We start from the raw sequence: 17,454 nt of genomic DNA, 5'->3' as shown, positions 1-17,454 counted from the left end.
ACCACTTAGTATTAAATAACTTGTAATTGGATACCATTTACGTAAAGAGTGCATATGTGTGTCTCTCTGTGTATGAGCAAGTACATTTTTATCAATTTTTGAACATTCAAAAAAAAAGGTGGAAGTGGTTACCTCAGGTTGCTATGTTGAGGGAAAGTAGCATGAAGGAATTGGTTTCTTTTTTTTCCTTATCACTTGATAATACTAGGTAAATGTATTATCTAATCAAAGAACTTTACATATAATAAAATGTTTTAATACAGAAATCAATGACTAAAAAATGTTGGCATGGCCTCCAAATTGTATGTTTACCAAGGTTTCTCTCTTCTTCTCTCTTTGTATGTAGATTGATAGATACTCATATTTACAAATATACATATGTGTGTATAATAATATATTTATATTTTGTCTATTTAGATATTTAAGCATTTGATGTATGTATTACATATAGAATATATTATATTACATGCCCATAAATAATAAATGCATGTATGATTTATGTATTACATGCCCTTTTATGAATATATATGCTTTAAAAACCAATGCACAGTAAAATGCAAAATACACTATATCAAGGGCCAAATTATCTTAGACTTGTAGAAGATGAACTGAATTACCATTGTTATAGGTTGAATCACATCCCCCACAAAGACATATTAAAATCTTAACCCATGGTCCTTTGGATGTAAACCTTTGTAAATAGGGTCTTTGAAGTTATTTAGTTAAGGTGAGGCCAAACTGATTAGGTGGGCCTTAGTCCAATATGACTGAAGTCCCTATAAGCAGAGGAAATTTGGAAAGAGGAGGAGGATGCAGGAGGAGACAGAAGGAGACATCTGACCATGTGACAGAGGCAGAGACTGAGCTGTGAAGTGCCAGGAAGCCACCTCCAGAATGCTGCAGACCTCAGACAAAGCACAATGCTGCTGAGGCCTTGATTTTGGACTTCAGGTTTCCAAAACTGTGAGAAAATAAATTCCTGCTATTTAAGCCAACCAGTCTGTGGTATTTGTTACAGAAGCCCTGTCACACTAATGCAATCATAAAGATCCAACTTCATTTTTCAATTCCATAGTTATAAAAGAAAATGTACCATAATGGGGGATATCACTTTTGCTTCAATAACTATTTTAATCACTTCTAGAAATTTTAATATTTTACAATCTTAGTTGACATTCATGAAATTATAAACATTCAATCTCTTTTCAAGTTTTGGTTATAGTCAATCATTCTCACTGATAAATAACTTATACTTGCAGAAAGTTTTCATTGTGCTTGATTGCATGGAGAGTTACAGAGACTGTAGACACAACAGTGAGTTAAAGGTATGTGGAATGGTCCAACTTCTGCCTCTAATTAGCAATGCAGGCTTAGAGTACTGACAATTAACCCCACAGTGCTAATATCTAGATTGGTATTTTCTTTTGGAAATCAAATTCTATGTCAAAGCACATATTAGAATCTCATGCTATTGTCCCTATTATTTTAAAAGTCAAGTGAGCTAATGTGTATAAAATTGCTTTGTAAATTACAATTATGATTTGAAAGTTATGTAAGAAATTGACTTTCATCTATTCATTCCTGAAATTTTTTTTAGTATATACTTTTGCACTGAGCTGGATACTAACAATGCAGAGATGGAATACAATAGGGTGGGGAGTAGAGAGTGCAGTAAGGAGATACAGAAGGAAAGTAATCAAATTGAAGCATACCCTTATGATAATTATTATAATTGAAGTATGTCCTTAGGTTGCTGTATTTCTTCAGTATCTGTTTGCATGGGGAAATTGGTATTGGAAACACAGCAACTCCAGATACTAACTTTGAGACCTGAGAAAATAGACTCTCTATGCCTTGCTTACTTCCTTTGTGAAATGGGTGAATTCTTAGGAAATTTTGTGGGGGTTTTCATGCACATTACATGAATTACTATTTAATTAGCAATTAAAACCTCAGAAATGTTAACTGTCTCCCACCACACACACAGCCATGTGCACTAAGAAAGCAATCTGGCAAATGTACAGTAAACTGAGGGCAAAAGAAGAAATTGAGAAACTACTTATACTTTGCACCTTTCAGGTCAGAGATGAAACTGTCTTGGCATAAGGCAATGGTGGTTATGGTGGTGGAGGTGACTGGATTAAATGAGTTTTTAAGGATGAATGTTGACAGTTTTAGAATAAATATTTTAATTGGGAATAATTTTAGATACACAAACAAGTTGCAAACATAATGCAGTGATTTCCCATCCACCCTTCATCCACTTATCCAAATAATTAACATCTTGCATCACCATACATTTGTCAAAACTAATAAAGGAACAGTGGTACATTACTATTACCAAACTCCAGACTTTATTAGGATTCCACAAATTTTTCCATTAATGTCTCTTCTGTGCCAGGACACAATCCAGTGTACCACATTCCATTTACTTGCCATTTTCTCCCAGTCTCCTCTAGGCTGTGACAGTTTCTCACTCTTTTTAAGTTTCTCATGATCTTGATAATCTTAAGGAGTACCTGCTAGATATCCTGTAAAATGTTCCCAAATCTGAACTTTTTTGATGATTTTCTGAGATTAAAATGAAGTTATGAGTTTTGGGGAATAATATCACTGAAGTGAAGTGCTGTTCTCCTCACATCTTGCCAGGATATAAGGAATATATGACATCACTGGTGATGTCACCTTCATCACTCAGCTAAGGTAGTGTTTGTCAGCTTTCTTCAGTATTAATTTGAATGAGGAATTTGAAATGTGATTGAGTTAATAAAAATTTCTGAACTGTTACTTATTTTTCTTCTTTTCAAACTCTAGTATATACTTTCCTAAGTGAATATGTATTGTTGAAATGATTCAATTTCTAAAAGAAGCTAATGGAATAGATTTGGTGATGTACTGATTCCTAATGAATTAGAAGAAAATAATCTACTGCAATGACACCAGAGAATGTTTCAGCAACTAAGTGCTTGGCTTGTGTTCCATGGAGTAATATTCCAGTTATAATTCTTCAGCTTTTCATTTTTTTTTTTTTGGTCCTTCCTGAAATTTATTTTATCCAGGAAGAAAATGCCATTTTGTTGATTCATTTGTGGAAAGACACTATTATTTCTATTATAAGCATCAAGACTGTTGCTGTCTTATAAAATGTTTGATTTCTGAGAAGAAAAAATCACTGTAGTTCATTTATCATAAAAGGAAATGCTCAGTAAGTTAATCAAGAATATCTTGTTTCAGGTCAGTTCATTTCTCTTTTGGTATATTCTCTTCAGGTAGAAAACATGGAGCTCTAGCTCATAGAGATTAATCAGGAAATGAAATGTCAGTTTTTATGTTTGGATACATTTTAGTCTTCACTAGTGCAACATGAAATGTTTGTGAGAATGAAATTTTGTAGTACAAAAACTGGAAGCAGTGGCACCCTTAAGGAACAGTTGATAAAAGACAGAAAACTTATTAAGGATGCTTGTTGATTTTAAACTTCCTAGTTTTAGTTTCAATTTACATACAAATCTAGTCCTAAACCATGGCTATTCATAAATTCATTTTAAATTTTTACAGTTAAATACCATGGCTGTTTTTCTGTGTATCTTTTTGTTATTGACCTAATGTAAGTGTCAAGTTATCCCAGTAGTAGTAACAACCCCCTCACTGCTAGAGGGTGGCCTAATAAAAGTGTGCCATTTTTTCAAAAGTTGAAGGGAAACTCATTGATAGGTGAACAGTCATGAGCTTTTAAAACATGCCTGCCTGTCCCACTTTCAATTGGAAATAAAATGTTCCTGATGGATGCTCAGTGTGGAGCTCAGGGAAATCCCAGGTTCCTGGGATTCCGGAACAAGGCCATGCTGTCTATAAATTATGACCTTTGATAGACTTCTGGTGTGGTACAGGTAGGGAGTCTGGCAAGGCTTAGTCAGACTATCAGGAGCCCAGAGAAAGCATAAGTGGATCTAATTGGGTGGTGTTTGTGTGCAGTGGAACAAACGGAGTGGTCCACACACAATTGTTTACAGAGTTAAACATGCTTCAAAAATGCATTTGTTATGAATTACAGAACCATAGTTTAAGTTATTTCCTTATTATGAAATATAACATTCATGTACAAAAAAGTGTTAACTTTCAAATTACAATATTACCTTTTGTGCATGTATGTTGTATTTCACAATAAGGGAATAAATGAGACTGTGGAACCATAACCCATAACATTCTTTGAAATTTCCTAACTGCTTGTTAAATTTCACTTGGAAAGTTGTCACTTTTATGTATATATGCTATGTTCTACAAAAAAAAGATAGAAAATAAAAAAATGCATTTCTGATCTTCAAGAAATGGATGCCAAGAGATTTTCTGATTTGATTATGTTAATATAAACATGGAACATCAATGTGCCCATACTGAAAGAAAAAACAAATTAATTTTTATTAAGGGAATCAATGTTTCCTGAGAGCAATGATTATTATTTTAGTTCAAATGGAAAACATGCATATTCTGTATATTTATAATCTGTATAGCTAAACACATACACACAGGCAAATATATACATAGAAAAGATAAAACAAAACAATATAGCAAAATGCTAACATAAATTATCCCTGAATACTTGCATTTTAGCTAATTTTTCTTTCCATTTGTGTTTGACTGTACTTATCGTGGTTTGTAAGTCCATTTCTATATTTTCAACAATTAAAAATTTTTAAAGAAATATTTTAAATAGACTTGATGAGGCATTCTTTCCAGTGATTTAGAAGAAATTACATTCTTTCAAAATGCCACATGGGAGAACATTTCATCTAATTTCTGGGTTTGTGATTAAAGAAAAATTGTTCAATTAAGATTCTCTATGGGTTAAATCCCTGAGGTCATGGAGGCGTACATAAACCCTAGATTTTGTTCCTAGGAGTCAACTTCCAATCCTCTCTCTCTCTCTCTCACTCTCGCTCTCTCCTTTTTCTGAGATTTTCTTGGTATTAGGAAAGAAAACTATTATTGCTGGAATATCAATTTTAATACATTGTGGGCTCCTTCTGGGCATACAAACATCCTTATATTATAAAAAGTGTTTGAATCCTGAGTGAGAAATTTCCTGGGGACTTTTAATAACAGTTGCAGGATTTTCAGGTGAGTTGGCTTCAGGTGAGGTGACTTCTGGTAACTTTGGGCTCCTGGAACCTCTGAAACAGGAAACACATTGTGTAGTCCAAATGCCATAACATCTATTATGTCCATATGTCCATTTACCAAGGGTTCACCTTGTTAATATCTACTCCTTCCCTCCTTCCCTGGGTATCATTCTGATTTCTGCTATAAGAAAATCTACCATGTGCCTACCATAGTACATTCATTCTACATATTTTAAAAATAAAATAAAATGTGAGAATAGCCTCAATGTCTCAAAATCTTGTCAAGAGAAGATAAGAATGATATGCATAAAGTAACAGTAAAAAATACATATAAAATTTTGATTTCCTGACAATGTCTGTAGGGGTGAAAAGAATGTGGAAACTCCTGCTTAAGTAAAAAGGGAAAGCTTTTTGTAATATTGGCTTTGGTCTAATGCTTTAACTATTTGAAGCACTCTAATCAGTAGTCTACTAAAACAGGATATTTCAGGTAAACAAAATTAAAAATCAAATAAACCAAGAAATAAATGAGAATCTGTTGTTCTTGATAGGCTAAGAACATTGTCATAATTAAAGAAGGCTGAATACTGGGAAATAACTAAGTTAAAGCTTAAGGTAAAACCAAGAAGACACAATTAGATTTCATAGATTAGGTTACAGGGCACAAATGAAGTCTTTAGAACCATGGCTGTCATGACAACTATAATAACTGAGGGATAAAGAAATCAGTGATCTCAAAATGTAGAGCAGAAATATTTCAGGAAGGATTTCTGAGTAGTGGTTGCAGTTTGATGTCTCTCTCACAACTACCAAACTGAGAGGAGAAAAGGAGAACTATAGTGAGCCAGACAGTGATGAGAAAGGAAAGGGGAGAACCTGAGAAACATACTGAAAGGCAGTGGTTTAATTAAAACCAAGTGGGTTAATGAAAATTAACCAACTGGGTTAATTAAAACCAAGAGGGTCAAAAGGAGATTCAGGAAAGAAGGCTGAGCCTCCCGTTTGTCTCACACTGCTCCTGCATGCCCTTTTGATGGCCAGATTTGTCCTTGCTCAGAGTCTTAGAGGTTTTATATTCATATAATTGTTTAAAAATCATACTGATTAGTCATAGGATTAACAATTAAAAGGGTGAACGTATGTTCCCTGTACTCCATGGCTGTCAGACACAGAATTAAGTATTTCAACTTTGTTTTCTTATTTGATAATTGTACACCTATTAGCTATGTATTATTGTATCCTTATTTTTCTCATTTTATGTATAATGAAGTCAAGATTCAGAAAATTTGAATAATTCAATAAAGATAATCCAGCAAATGGGAAAACTTGATACTGAAATTAAAACTATTTGTTTCCAAAATCCATGCTTCCTTCATTATGACGCTCTTTCATGAGCTCTTTGTTACTATCCTAACCATTATTTTTAACTAGTGCAGGAAATTCACTTTTATGAAAGTTAGAAGTGATACTTAGCTATGAAAACAAAAATAATACTTCCTTTATACATTGAGCTGGTCAGGAAAACTTAGATGATGTCTTCATTTATGAGATTTACACTAAGATATTTTATTAACTTGAAATTTTCAGCAACATACTTTTTAATGCCTCAACATATTTTGTAATCATAATTGGACAAAAAGAGACTTTTCTGGTTATAAACTCCTTGCAAGTACATGATCTTTTTGCTTTCTCAAAATAACATAAACAAATATAACAAAGATTCAATGAGCCATAACAAGATAATTACCTACATAGATTTAATCAGCATCCTCCTACAATACCCAATGAGGCAATGTTCCAGGGTCAATTTATAATCTGGCAATCTTGCTCTGGGAAATAAGGAATGCATTGTCAAAACTCATTTCTGGTTCAGAGATTGTATTATCATACAATAGTACAGTCATTTAATACTATAATATGGCTGCTAAGGTTGTCACATGAAAAAAATAATAGACACTTAAAAGATAATAATCCAAACACTTAAATTTAACTTAGTTAAAAATTCTGCACAAATTAAGCAGTTAATAGTAGAGAAGTATATGGGGAAATTGCAAGCTCTGGGCTATCAATGGTAATATTTTCGTATTCTTTCATCAACATTAACAAATGTACCACACAAATTCAAGGGGTCAATAAGAGGACGGATTGTATGGTTTGTGAATATATCTAAATAAAATTGAATTTTTAGAAAAGCTAATGATCAAGTGTTCTCAGTTAGTATGTTGAGAGCTTGAGTGACTCTAAGAAGGCACTAAATAATGTGGGAATGAATCATAGGAATAAAGAAACAATATAACAGGAAATGCTACTTCATCACATTACCAGGTTGCTTCATTATTTTCCTGAAGCATCAGGAGAAAATTAAAGGAAACCTTGAAGATATACAAGGCTATATTTCCTTCAACATCCACATGTCTACGGAACTCACAAATTCCTGTGGACACTAAAAAAGACTACCTTCCCAGGGCCAGGATAGCTCCAGTCATCCTGTCTCTGGACATCAGAACTCAATCAGTTTTATCTCCTCTAAAGATTTACGGGATCCTTCAGTAATGCTTTTTAGCACTAATTTTACATTCATTGTTACAGTAATACTCTTAAAAAGCATGAACCTTCAGAATGACGGAACTGTGAAAAACAAGTGTTTTCCACAACACTGTAGAAAACTACTTCACTTAAGGAAGCATCTTAATTCAAGTTCTGCCTCTTATGATAACTTTCTTAGGTTCAAAATCCAGCACAACCCTAAACAACTATGCAAACACAGACAATTTCTTTAAATTATAGATGCCTCATTTTCCTTACATGAAAGCTGGGCCACTTGTTTAATAGTTCACAATGTTTTTCAGAGACCTAAATTAATTAATATATTTTAATGTTTGAGCACAAGGTTTGACACATGGAAAATATTTTATATAAGTGTGTGATCATCCCTAATATTTTTATTATTTTTTATTATCATTATATCAGAATTTCTCCAAGAACAATCATGATGTTAGCTGAAGGAAACCAGAGTGCTGAAGCCACATTCATCCTCTTGGGCTTCTCGGAGTACCCTCATCTCCAGGGTCCCCTCTTCCTGGTATTTCTGACCATTTACACAGTGACTGTGGTGGGGAATTTGGGCATGATCATGATTATCAAGATCAATCCCAAACTCCACACACCCATGTACTTTTTTCTCAGCCACTTGTCCTTTGTGGATTTCTGTTTTTCCACTGTAGTTACACCTAAACTCTTGGAGAACTTGGTTGTGGAAGACAGAACCATCTCCTTCATTGGGTGCTTCATGCAGTTCTTCTTGGCTTGTATATTTTCAGTGACAGAAACATTCATGCTGGCAGTGATGGCCTATGACCGATTTGTGGCTGTTTGTAACCCTCTGCTGTACACAGTCATCATGTCCCCAAAGTTCTGTGTATCCTTAGTGGCTGGACCCTACACATGGGGTATAGTCTTTTCCCTGATACTGACCTATTTTCTCCTAGAATTATCTTTCTGTGTGTCTAACATCATAAACAATTTTTTCTGTGAGTACTCTGCCATTGTCTCAGCCTCCTGCTCTGAACCTTACATCAGTCAAATGCTTTGTTTTGTCCTTGCCATATTTGATGAAGTGAGTAGTCTTGGGATCATCCTCACTTCTTATATTTTCATTTTTGTTACTGTCATAAGAATGCCTTTTGCAGGTGGGCGCCAAAAAGCTTTCTCCACCTGTGCCTCCCACCTGATGGTCCTCACCATTTTCCACGGGACTGTCTTATTCCTCTATTGTCTACCCAATTCCAAAAACCCAGGGCTCATTGTCAAAGTATGTTCTGTGTTTTATTCAGTGGTGATCCCCATGCTGAACCCTTTAATCTACAGCCTCAGGAACAAAGATGTAAAAGAGACCATCAGGAAGTTAATGAATCAACCAATAAAAGTTTGTTGAAGTTTTTTTATTTCCAAAGGAATCTCATTTATTATATTTAGGATTACTAAATGTTTTCAATAGAGATGATAATTTGATTTATTTTATTCATTTCATCTGGCCAGATTTTTAAATCTATTGTAACAGATCAGGTGTCTGATTATTTACTGTCTATTAACTGCAACATTTAATAAAATCACTTTGAACCATTATGTGAATTAATACAAGTGTAGTGGATTGAATAATGTTCCCCCAAAATATCTTGTGCACCAGAAAAAGTAAAGTTCAGATTGTGAACTTTTTATAAAATGGTGCCTTTGCAGATGTTACTAAGGTAAGGATCCAGATGAGATCACAGTGGAGCATTGTGATAGACAGAAAAGGACACACAGACACACAGGGAAGAAGGCTGTGTACAGATGGAAGCAGAGATGAGTGTCCCCAAGTGTGTAGATAATGTGTTGTGCCTGCTCGGGGAAACCAATACAGAAAGTAATTATCAGACCACAAACCCAAATCACTCAGTTCATATACTGGCATGATAAGTGATGTTTTACACATTCTTCATCCTGTTTAAGTCATGAGAAAGTCTGGGCTATTTCTGGACTCTCAACGTTATTTATTTTATCTATTTGTCTATTGGTATCCCAGTACTACTTGGTTTTGAATACTGATTAAAAAGTCACTGTTTTCTATTTCCTTAGTGGTCAGTTAATGAGTGGAGGCATATTTCCTTAAATGCCTGGAAAAATAAAAGAAGTGTCTCAGTCTTTCCAGATGAGTTTTGTGCATGTTGATGCACACCTTTAACACTGAGCCTGAACGTCAGCCTGAGAAGATGGATCAGGGCCCTCTCAGGTCTTTCCTGTGCATCACCCAGGCTTGGGCATGCACATGACATTTTATATTCCTAGAAACATGTCTGAGCTTTTCAAAACATCTCACGACCCAGCTGTCTACTAACTTTTTTGTGGTCTATTTTTTGTCCCCAGGCAGCATTTTTGTTTAAATGTGTTTATTCCCTTGACAGCCACCTCTACACTGCAAAATTCCCGATAGGTAACATAAAGGCAAACCATTTGAACCAGTCCTCTGGTGAGCCAGCAGACTAGTCAAAACAAACAACCACTCTTCTTTGAGACTAAGGTCCATTTTGCTCCCTCTGGTACCATTGTCCATACCAGAACATGGGCTGTTGGCTGCAAGGCTACCACCAAACCATGGAATGATAAATAGGACCATGGCAACTAAAAAACACAAAACTCTCTATTTTTTGCTGAGATTCAGCTATTTGTTCTTAACAAATCATTCCCCTCCTTGCTGCAAATTTTTTGTTAGTTTTTAGAGTTCCAAAGAAAATTGATCTTGACAGTTTTTTACTAGTTTACTCCTTGCTTGTGTGGAGGGATGGACTTTTTAGGTTCTCTACTTTGCCATTTTTGCTTACATCACTCTTTAAGAAGGAAAAATGCAAAAAATAAGAAAAATAAAAAAATTCAAGAAATAGTAACACATATTTTAGGTAGATAAAAAACATAGATTATAGAAGTCTCTGAGGAAGAAAACTAAAGCAAATCATTGAGAAAATGTTTCCGGAATGCAGGAGCCACAAAAGACTTGTGACTTCAGATTTCACACCAATAGTCTGACAGTACCATCAATTGAGAGAACCCTATCTGAAACTCGAGGAAACAGTAGCTTGGGTGACACAACCCATTGAAAGTAGCCTTCTAGTACCCATAGTGAGAGGGACAAGAGCAGAAAGTGGACATAGAGAGGCAAAATGTAAAATAATAAGTAATCATTTGCATAATAAGTATTAAAAAATCTGTTAAATGTTGGGATGAATTAGCAAAGTCTATTGTTTTATTCTTCTCATTTTCTAGCACCATATTAAATATACATATCATCTTAGATACAGCATCTCACCATCTAGGGAAAACAAAGGGATTAATCTGAACTTCCCTTTAAAAAATCAATTAGCAGTAGTTCATACACTTTAGTGATCATAAGTATCACCCAAATTCTTTCTTTAATATAGAAATTACTGGGTCCCATTGCTAGGAATTCTGATTTAGGAAATCCTATTTGCACCTGGGAATCTTCATAATCCAGAATTCCAGTCAATTCTGGAAAAGATGATGCAGGGACTACCCTTTGAGAATCCTGCATTAGCTTAGGTTTATTAATTCCAGAAGGCGTCTTGATATACAAATGAAACCTAGTAGTCAATTTCATGTTTCAAATTTTCTGTGTAATTACAAGGAAATTCTAGTCATTAAAGAGGATATAAGATACCCAGAATTTGCCTTAATTACTTGTTTTGAGGCTGTGAGGAATGAGTTGCTATTGATTTTCCAGAGTTTGGGCCCCAAGCGCTAAACAGTTAGGTATAAGATCCATGATGCCACAGTTAACTCAGCTTGTAGGGAAAGAGGGTGCAGTGGCTTGTTTCTCTGTAGCAGGTGAGTTCCTTCAGATTTTCTTTGAAACAGTGGAAATATGATTTTCCTGGTAGAGTACCTTGGGTCATTAACTTTTCTTTTTATGTTAAGTTACCATAATTGCTCTCCAAAATTGGGCCCAATCATATTAAATAAGTTCATAATCTGAAAATAATTGGATTTATCACCCACTAACAACCATTTCACAAAGAATACAATAAACTTGCACCTAGAAATGGATATTTATCCATATCCTATTCATAAACATCTTAAATGGGTGTATGTGAACTTTTTTAAGGATTGGTTCAATGTGCAACCATTCATATACAAAGATAACTTTCTGGTTAGTGTTGCTAGAATGTTTGTCTGATAAATCTTAACATCCAAGAGTTATAGGAATTCAAAGATGTTTTAGAAACTCAGCTTGGTTTGGTATATAGATAGAACCTTTTTGGATGAGGTATAATCTTATGGAGAAAGCTTGCTCCAGTAACTCTTCTCATTTTTTTTCTTTAAAGAAAGTTATAACATATTTGATGTTCACTCACATAAATCTCTTTGGCAGGAACAACTCTGTCCCATCATCTTCCATTAAAGGAACTGTGGTGATGGTGGAAAGAAATCTGAGTGTGGAGACCACCTTTACCCTCTTAGTGCTCACAGATTACCCAGCGCTTCAGACTCCGTTCTTCCTGGTGTTTCTGTCCATGTATGTTATCACTGTAGCATGAAATCTCAGGATGATAGCAATCATAAAGATGAACCCCAAATTTCATACCTCCACATACTTTTTCCTTAGTCACCTTCCTTTTGGTGATTTTTCTCACTCTTCCATCATCACTCCCAAGCTGCTTAAGAACTTGGTCATGGCAGACAAAAGCATCTTGTACTTTAGCTGCATGCTGCAGGTTTTCCTGTCCTGCACTGCTGTGGTGACTGAGTCCCTCCTGCTGGCTGTGGTGGCCTATGACCACTTTGTGACTTTACACAGTGGCCATGTCACAGAGGCTCTGTGCCCTGCTGGTGGCTGGGTCATATCTTTGGAGTTTATTTGGCCCCTATGTGCTCCTTTGTTATGCTCTCCATCTACACTATTATGTACATAATGTAATTTGTATTTTTTTGTGAATATACTGCTCTCATTGCTGTCTTGAGCTCTGATATACACATTCCCCACCTGCTGCTTTCTGGCTTTGCCACCTTCAAGGAGGTGAGTACTTTCTTGATCATCATCACTTCATATATTTTTATTTTTGAGACTGTACTGAATATCTGTTCTGCCAGTGGGCATCGCAAAGCCTTCTCCACCCAACTGGCTGCCATCACCATCTCCTATGGGACCATGCTATCCTTCTACTGTGTTCCCAACTCCAAGAACTCTGGACAAAAAGTCAAAGTGGCCTCTGTATTTTACACAGTGGTCAATCCCATGCTGAACCCCCTTATCTACAGTCTGAGGAACAAGGATGTCAATGTGGCCTTCTGAAAGTTAATAGATGCAGAAGTCCTATTTTACTGAACCAAACGCAACCAAAAGTTGTTTTTCATCCCAATGAGTAACTGGGCCAGTTACAAATGCTTCTAAAACATACAGAATTTTGTAAGACGCTTTTATAGAACACTGTGATTTTAATAGATTGTGAACTGGTAAGTTCAAATCCTTTGACAATTCCAGAGGTTTAATTCTGTGATGCATTCTGCAGGATTTTGATCCATAAATTACCTATTTCCTCAAGTTGCCTAACAGCAAACAAACAAAAATACTACAAATAACAGCTGGGAAAGGTAAGTGTTGTTATAAATAATAATAACTTTTGCTTCTTTAGCATTTTCTGCACCACAGGCTCTGAGATAAATTTTTCAAATTTTATCACATTTAAGACCCAAAGTGATACCTGAGTCATCTGGGTTGGTGGCTTTCCATAGCTAGAGTTGCCCATAAGAGAGTTGACATTATGGGACAACATGTCCTTCCTCGAAGTGGGATCTGTAGGGTGCAAATTTGTCCAATACAGCAAGGAATAGGGAATCAACCAATCTCATATATTGCAGGTGAGAGTGAATGTTGTCATTATTACCACAAAGAGCAATCTGATAGCAGACATCTAAATAAAATATATTTTATGACCAGCAATTCTGCTTCTGAGAATTCATTTTACAGATATTTTGATGAACAGATGTAAAGGAATGTGCATTTGGATATTTTGAAGTATTATTTGTAACAGCAAAAGACTGAAGGCTTCTAAATGCCCATTAATATATATTTGACTAATAAATTATAGCCCATTGAAGCAATAATAGCATGCAAATTAAAAATGTTAGGTCATTTTTGTATATACTTTAAAGGAAGAGTCTCCAAAATAAAGGGCTTCAGAAAAATTGAGTAAGAACCACTTAATATTAAATAACTTGTAATTGGATAACATTTATGTAAAGAGTGCATATGTGTGTCTCTCTGTGTATGAGCAAGTACATTTTTATCAATTTTTGAACATTCAAAAAAAAGGTGGAAGTGTTTACCTCAGGTTGCTAGGTTGAGGGAAAGTAGCATGTAGGAATTGGTTTCTTTTTTTACCTTCTCATTTGATAACATTAGGTAAATGTATTATCTAATCAAAGTCCTTTACATATAATAAAATGTTTTAATACAGAAATCAATGACTAAAAAATGTTGGCTGGCCTCCAAATTGTATGTTTACCAAAGTTTCTCTCTTTTTCTCTCTTTGTATGTAGATTGATTGATACTCATATTTACAAATATACATATGTGTATAATAATATATTTATATCTTGTCTGTTTAGATATTTAAGTGTTTGATTTTATATATTACATATTGCATATATTATATTGAATGCCCATATATAATAATGTATATATGATTTATGTATTATGGGCCCTTCTATGAATATATATGCTTTAAAACAAATGCACAGTAAAATGCAAAATACACTATATCAAGAGCCAAATTATATTAGACTTGTAGAAGATGAACTGAATTACCATTGTTATAGGTTGAATCACATCCCCTACAAAGACATATTAAAATTCTAACCCATGGTCCTTTGAATGTAAACCCATTGTAAATAGGGTCTTTGAAGATATTTAGTTAAGTTGAAGCCAAACTGACCAGGTGGGCCTTAGTCCAATATGACTGAAGTCCCTATAAGCAGAGGAAATTTGGAAAGAGGAGGAGGATGCAGGAGGAGACAGAACGAGACATCTGACCATGTGACAGAGGCAGAGACTGAGCTATGAAGTGCCAGGAAGCCACCTCCAGAATGCCACAGACCTCAGAGAAAGCATGATCCTGTGATGCCTTGATTTTGGACTTCAGCCTTCCAAAACTGTGAGAAAATAAATTCCTGATGTTTAAGCTAACCATGCTGTGATATTTGTTACAGAAGCCCTGTCACACTAATGCAATCATAAAAATCAAACTCCATTTTTCAATTCCATAGTTATAAAAGAAAATGTACCATAATGGGGGATATCAATTTTGCTTCAATATCTATTTTAATGACTTCTAGAAATTTTAATATTTTACACTCTGAATTGACTTTTGTGAAATTATAAACATTCAATCTCTTTTCAAGTTTTGGTTATAGCCAATCATTCTCAATGATAATTAGCTTGTACTTGCAGAAAGTTTTCATTGTGCTTTACTGCATGGAGAGTTACAGAGAATGTAGATACAACAGAGAGTTAAAGCTATGGAGAATGGTTCAACTTCTGCCTCTAATTAACAATGCAGGCTTGTAGTACGTGCAATTAACCCCACAGTGCTAACATCCAGATTGGTATTTTCTTTTGGAAATCACATTCTATGTCAAAGCACATGTTAGAATCATATGCTAATGTCCTTTTTATTTTAAAAGACAAGTGAGCTAATGTGTATAAAATTGCTTTGCAAATTACAATTATGATTTGAATGTTATGTAAGATACTGACTTTCATCTATTCATTCCTGAAATTTTTTTTAGTATATACTTTTGCACTGAGCTGGACACTAACAATGCAGAGATGGAATACAATAGGGTGGGGAGTAGAGAGTGCAGTAAAGAGACACAGAAGGAAAGTAATCATATTGAAACATACTCTTATGATAATTATTATAATTGAAGTATGTCCTTAGGTTGCTGTATTTCTTCAGTATCTGTTTGCATGGAGAGATTGTTGTTGGAATCACAGCAACTCCAGATACTGACTTTGTGACCTGAGAAAATAGACTCTCTATTGCCTTGCTTATTTCCTGTGTGAAATGAGTGAATTCTTACAAAATTTTGTGGGGGTTTTCATGCACATTACATGAATTACTATTGAATTAGCAATTAAGACCTCAGAAATGTTAACTGCCCCCCACCACACACACAGCCATGTACACTAACAAAGCAATCTGGCAAATGTACAGTAAGCTGAGGGCAAAAGAAGATATTGATAAATTACTTATACTTGACACCTTTCAGGTCAGAGATGACGGTGTCTTGGCATAAGGCAATAGTGGTTATGGTGGTGGTGACTGGATTAAATGAGCTTTTATAGGATGAATGTTGACAGTTTTAGAATAAATATTTTAATTGGGAATAATTTTAGATATACAAACAAGTTGCAAACATAATGCAGTGATTTCCCATCCATCCTTCATCCAGTTATCATCTTGCATCATCATCATACATTTGTCAAAACTAATAAAGAAACAGTGGTACATTACTATTACCAAACTCCAGACTTTATTAGGATTCCACCAATTTTTCCATTAATGTCCTTTCTGTGCCAGGACACAATCCATTGTACCACATTACATTTACTTGTCATTTCTCCCTGTCTCCTCTACGCTATGACAGTTTCTCACTCTTTTCAGGTTTCTCATGATCTTGATAATCTTACGGAGTACCTCTAGATATCCTGTAAAATGTTCCCAAATCTGAACTTTCTTGAGATTTTCTGAGATTAAAATAAAGTTATGAGTTTTGGGGAATAATATCACAGAGGTGAAGTGCCATTCTCCTCACATCGTACCAGCATATAAGGAAAATATGACATCACTGGCGATGTCACCTTCATCACTTGGCTAAGGTAGTGTTTGCCAGCTTTCTTCAGTATGAATTTGAATGAGGAATTTGAAATGCAATTGAATTAATAATAAAAATTTCTGAATTGTTATTTATTTTTCTTCTTTTCAAACTCTGTAGTACATAATTTCCTAAGCAAATATGTATTATTTAAATGATTCAATTTCTCAAAGAAGCTAATGGATTAGATTTGGTGATGCACTGATTCCTAATGAATTAGAAGAAAATAATCTTCTGCAATGACACCAGAGAATGTTTCAACAACTAATTGCTTGGCTTGTGTTCCATGGAGTAATATTCCAGTTGTAATTCTTCAGTTTTCATTACTTTTTTGTACTTCCTGAAATTTCTCATGCCCAGGAAGAAAATGCCATTTTACTGATTCATTTGTTGAAATATACTATTATTTCTATTATGAGCATCAAGACTGTTGCAATCTTAGAAAATGTTTGATTTCTGAGAAAAAAAATCACTGTAGTTCATTTATCATAAAAAGAAACTCTCAATAAGTTAATTAATCAAGAACATCTGGTTTCAGGTCAGTTCATTTCTCTTTTGGTATTTTTCTGTTCAGGTATAAAACAAGGAGCTCTAGCTCATAGAGATTAATCAGGAAATGAAATGTCAGTTTTTATGTTTGGATACATTTTAGTCTTCACTAGTGCAACATCAAATGTTTGTGAGAATGAAATTTTGTAGTACAAAAACTGGAAGCAGTGGCACTTTTAAGGAACAGTTGATAAAAGAAAATTTATAAGGATGCTTGTTGATTTTAAACTTCCTAGTTTTAGTTTCAATTTGCATACAAGCCTCATCCTAAACCATGGCTTTTCATAAATTCATTTTAAATTTTTACAGTTAAATACCATGGCTGTTTTTCTGTGTATCTTTTTGTCATTGACCTAAT

At 34.6% G+C, this 17,454-nt stretch overlaps 1 protein-coding gene and 1 pseudogene across 1 annotated transcript; both read left to right on the top strand.

Moving 5' to 3' along the window:
• The first annotated feature begins 8,109 nt into the window (after positions 1–8,109).
• LOC119536826 (olfactory receptor 5D13-like) lies at positions 8,110–9,054 on the top strand. The gene has a single exon (XM_037839554.1). It carries the CDS (start codon positions 8,110–8,112, stop codon positions 9,052–9,054), a length of 945 nt encoding a protein of 314 aa, XP_037695482.1.
• A 2,959-nt stretch (positions 9,055–12,013) lies between these two features.
• LOC119536825 lies at positions 12,014–12,996 on the top strand (annotated as a pseudogene).
• The last annotated feature ends 4,458 nt before the right edge of the window (positions 12,997–17,454 follow it).

The sequence above is a fragment of the Choloepus didactylus genome, chromosome 6 (assembly GCF_015220235.1).
Source record: "Choloepus didactylus isolate mChoDid1 chromosome 6, mChoDid1.pri, whole genome shotgun sequence".
NCBI classification, from domain to species: domain Eukaryota; kingdom Metazoa; phylum Chordata; class Mammalia; order Pilosa; family Megalonychidae; genus Choloepus; species Choloepus didactylus.
Note: the sequence above shows the minus strand (reverse complement) of the source record. Positions and strands in the feature narration are given on the sequence as shown.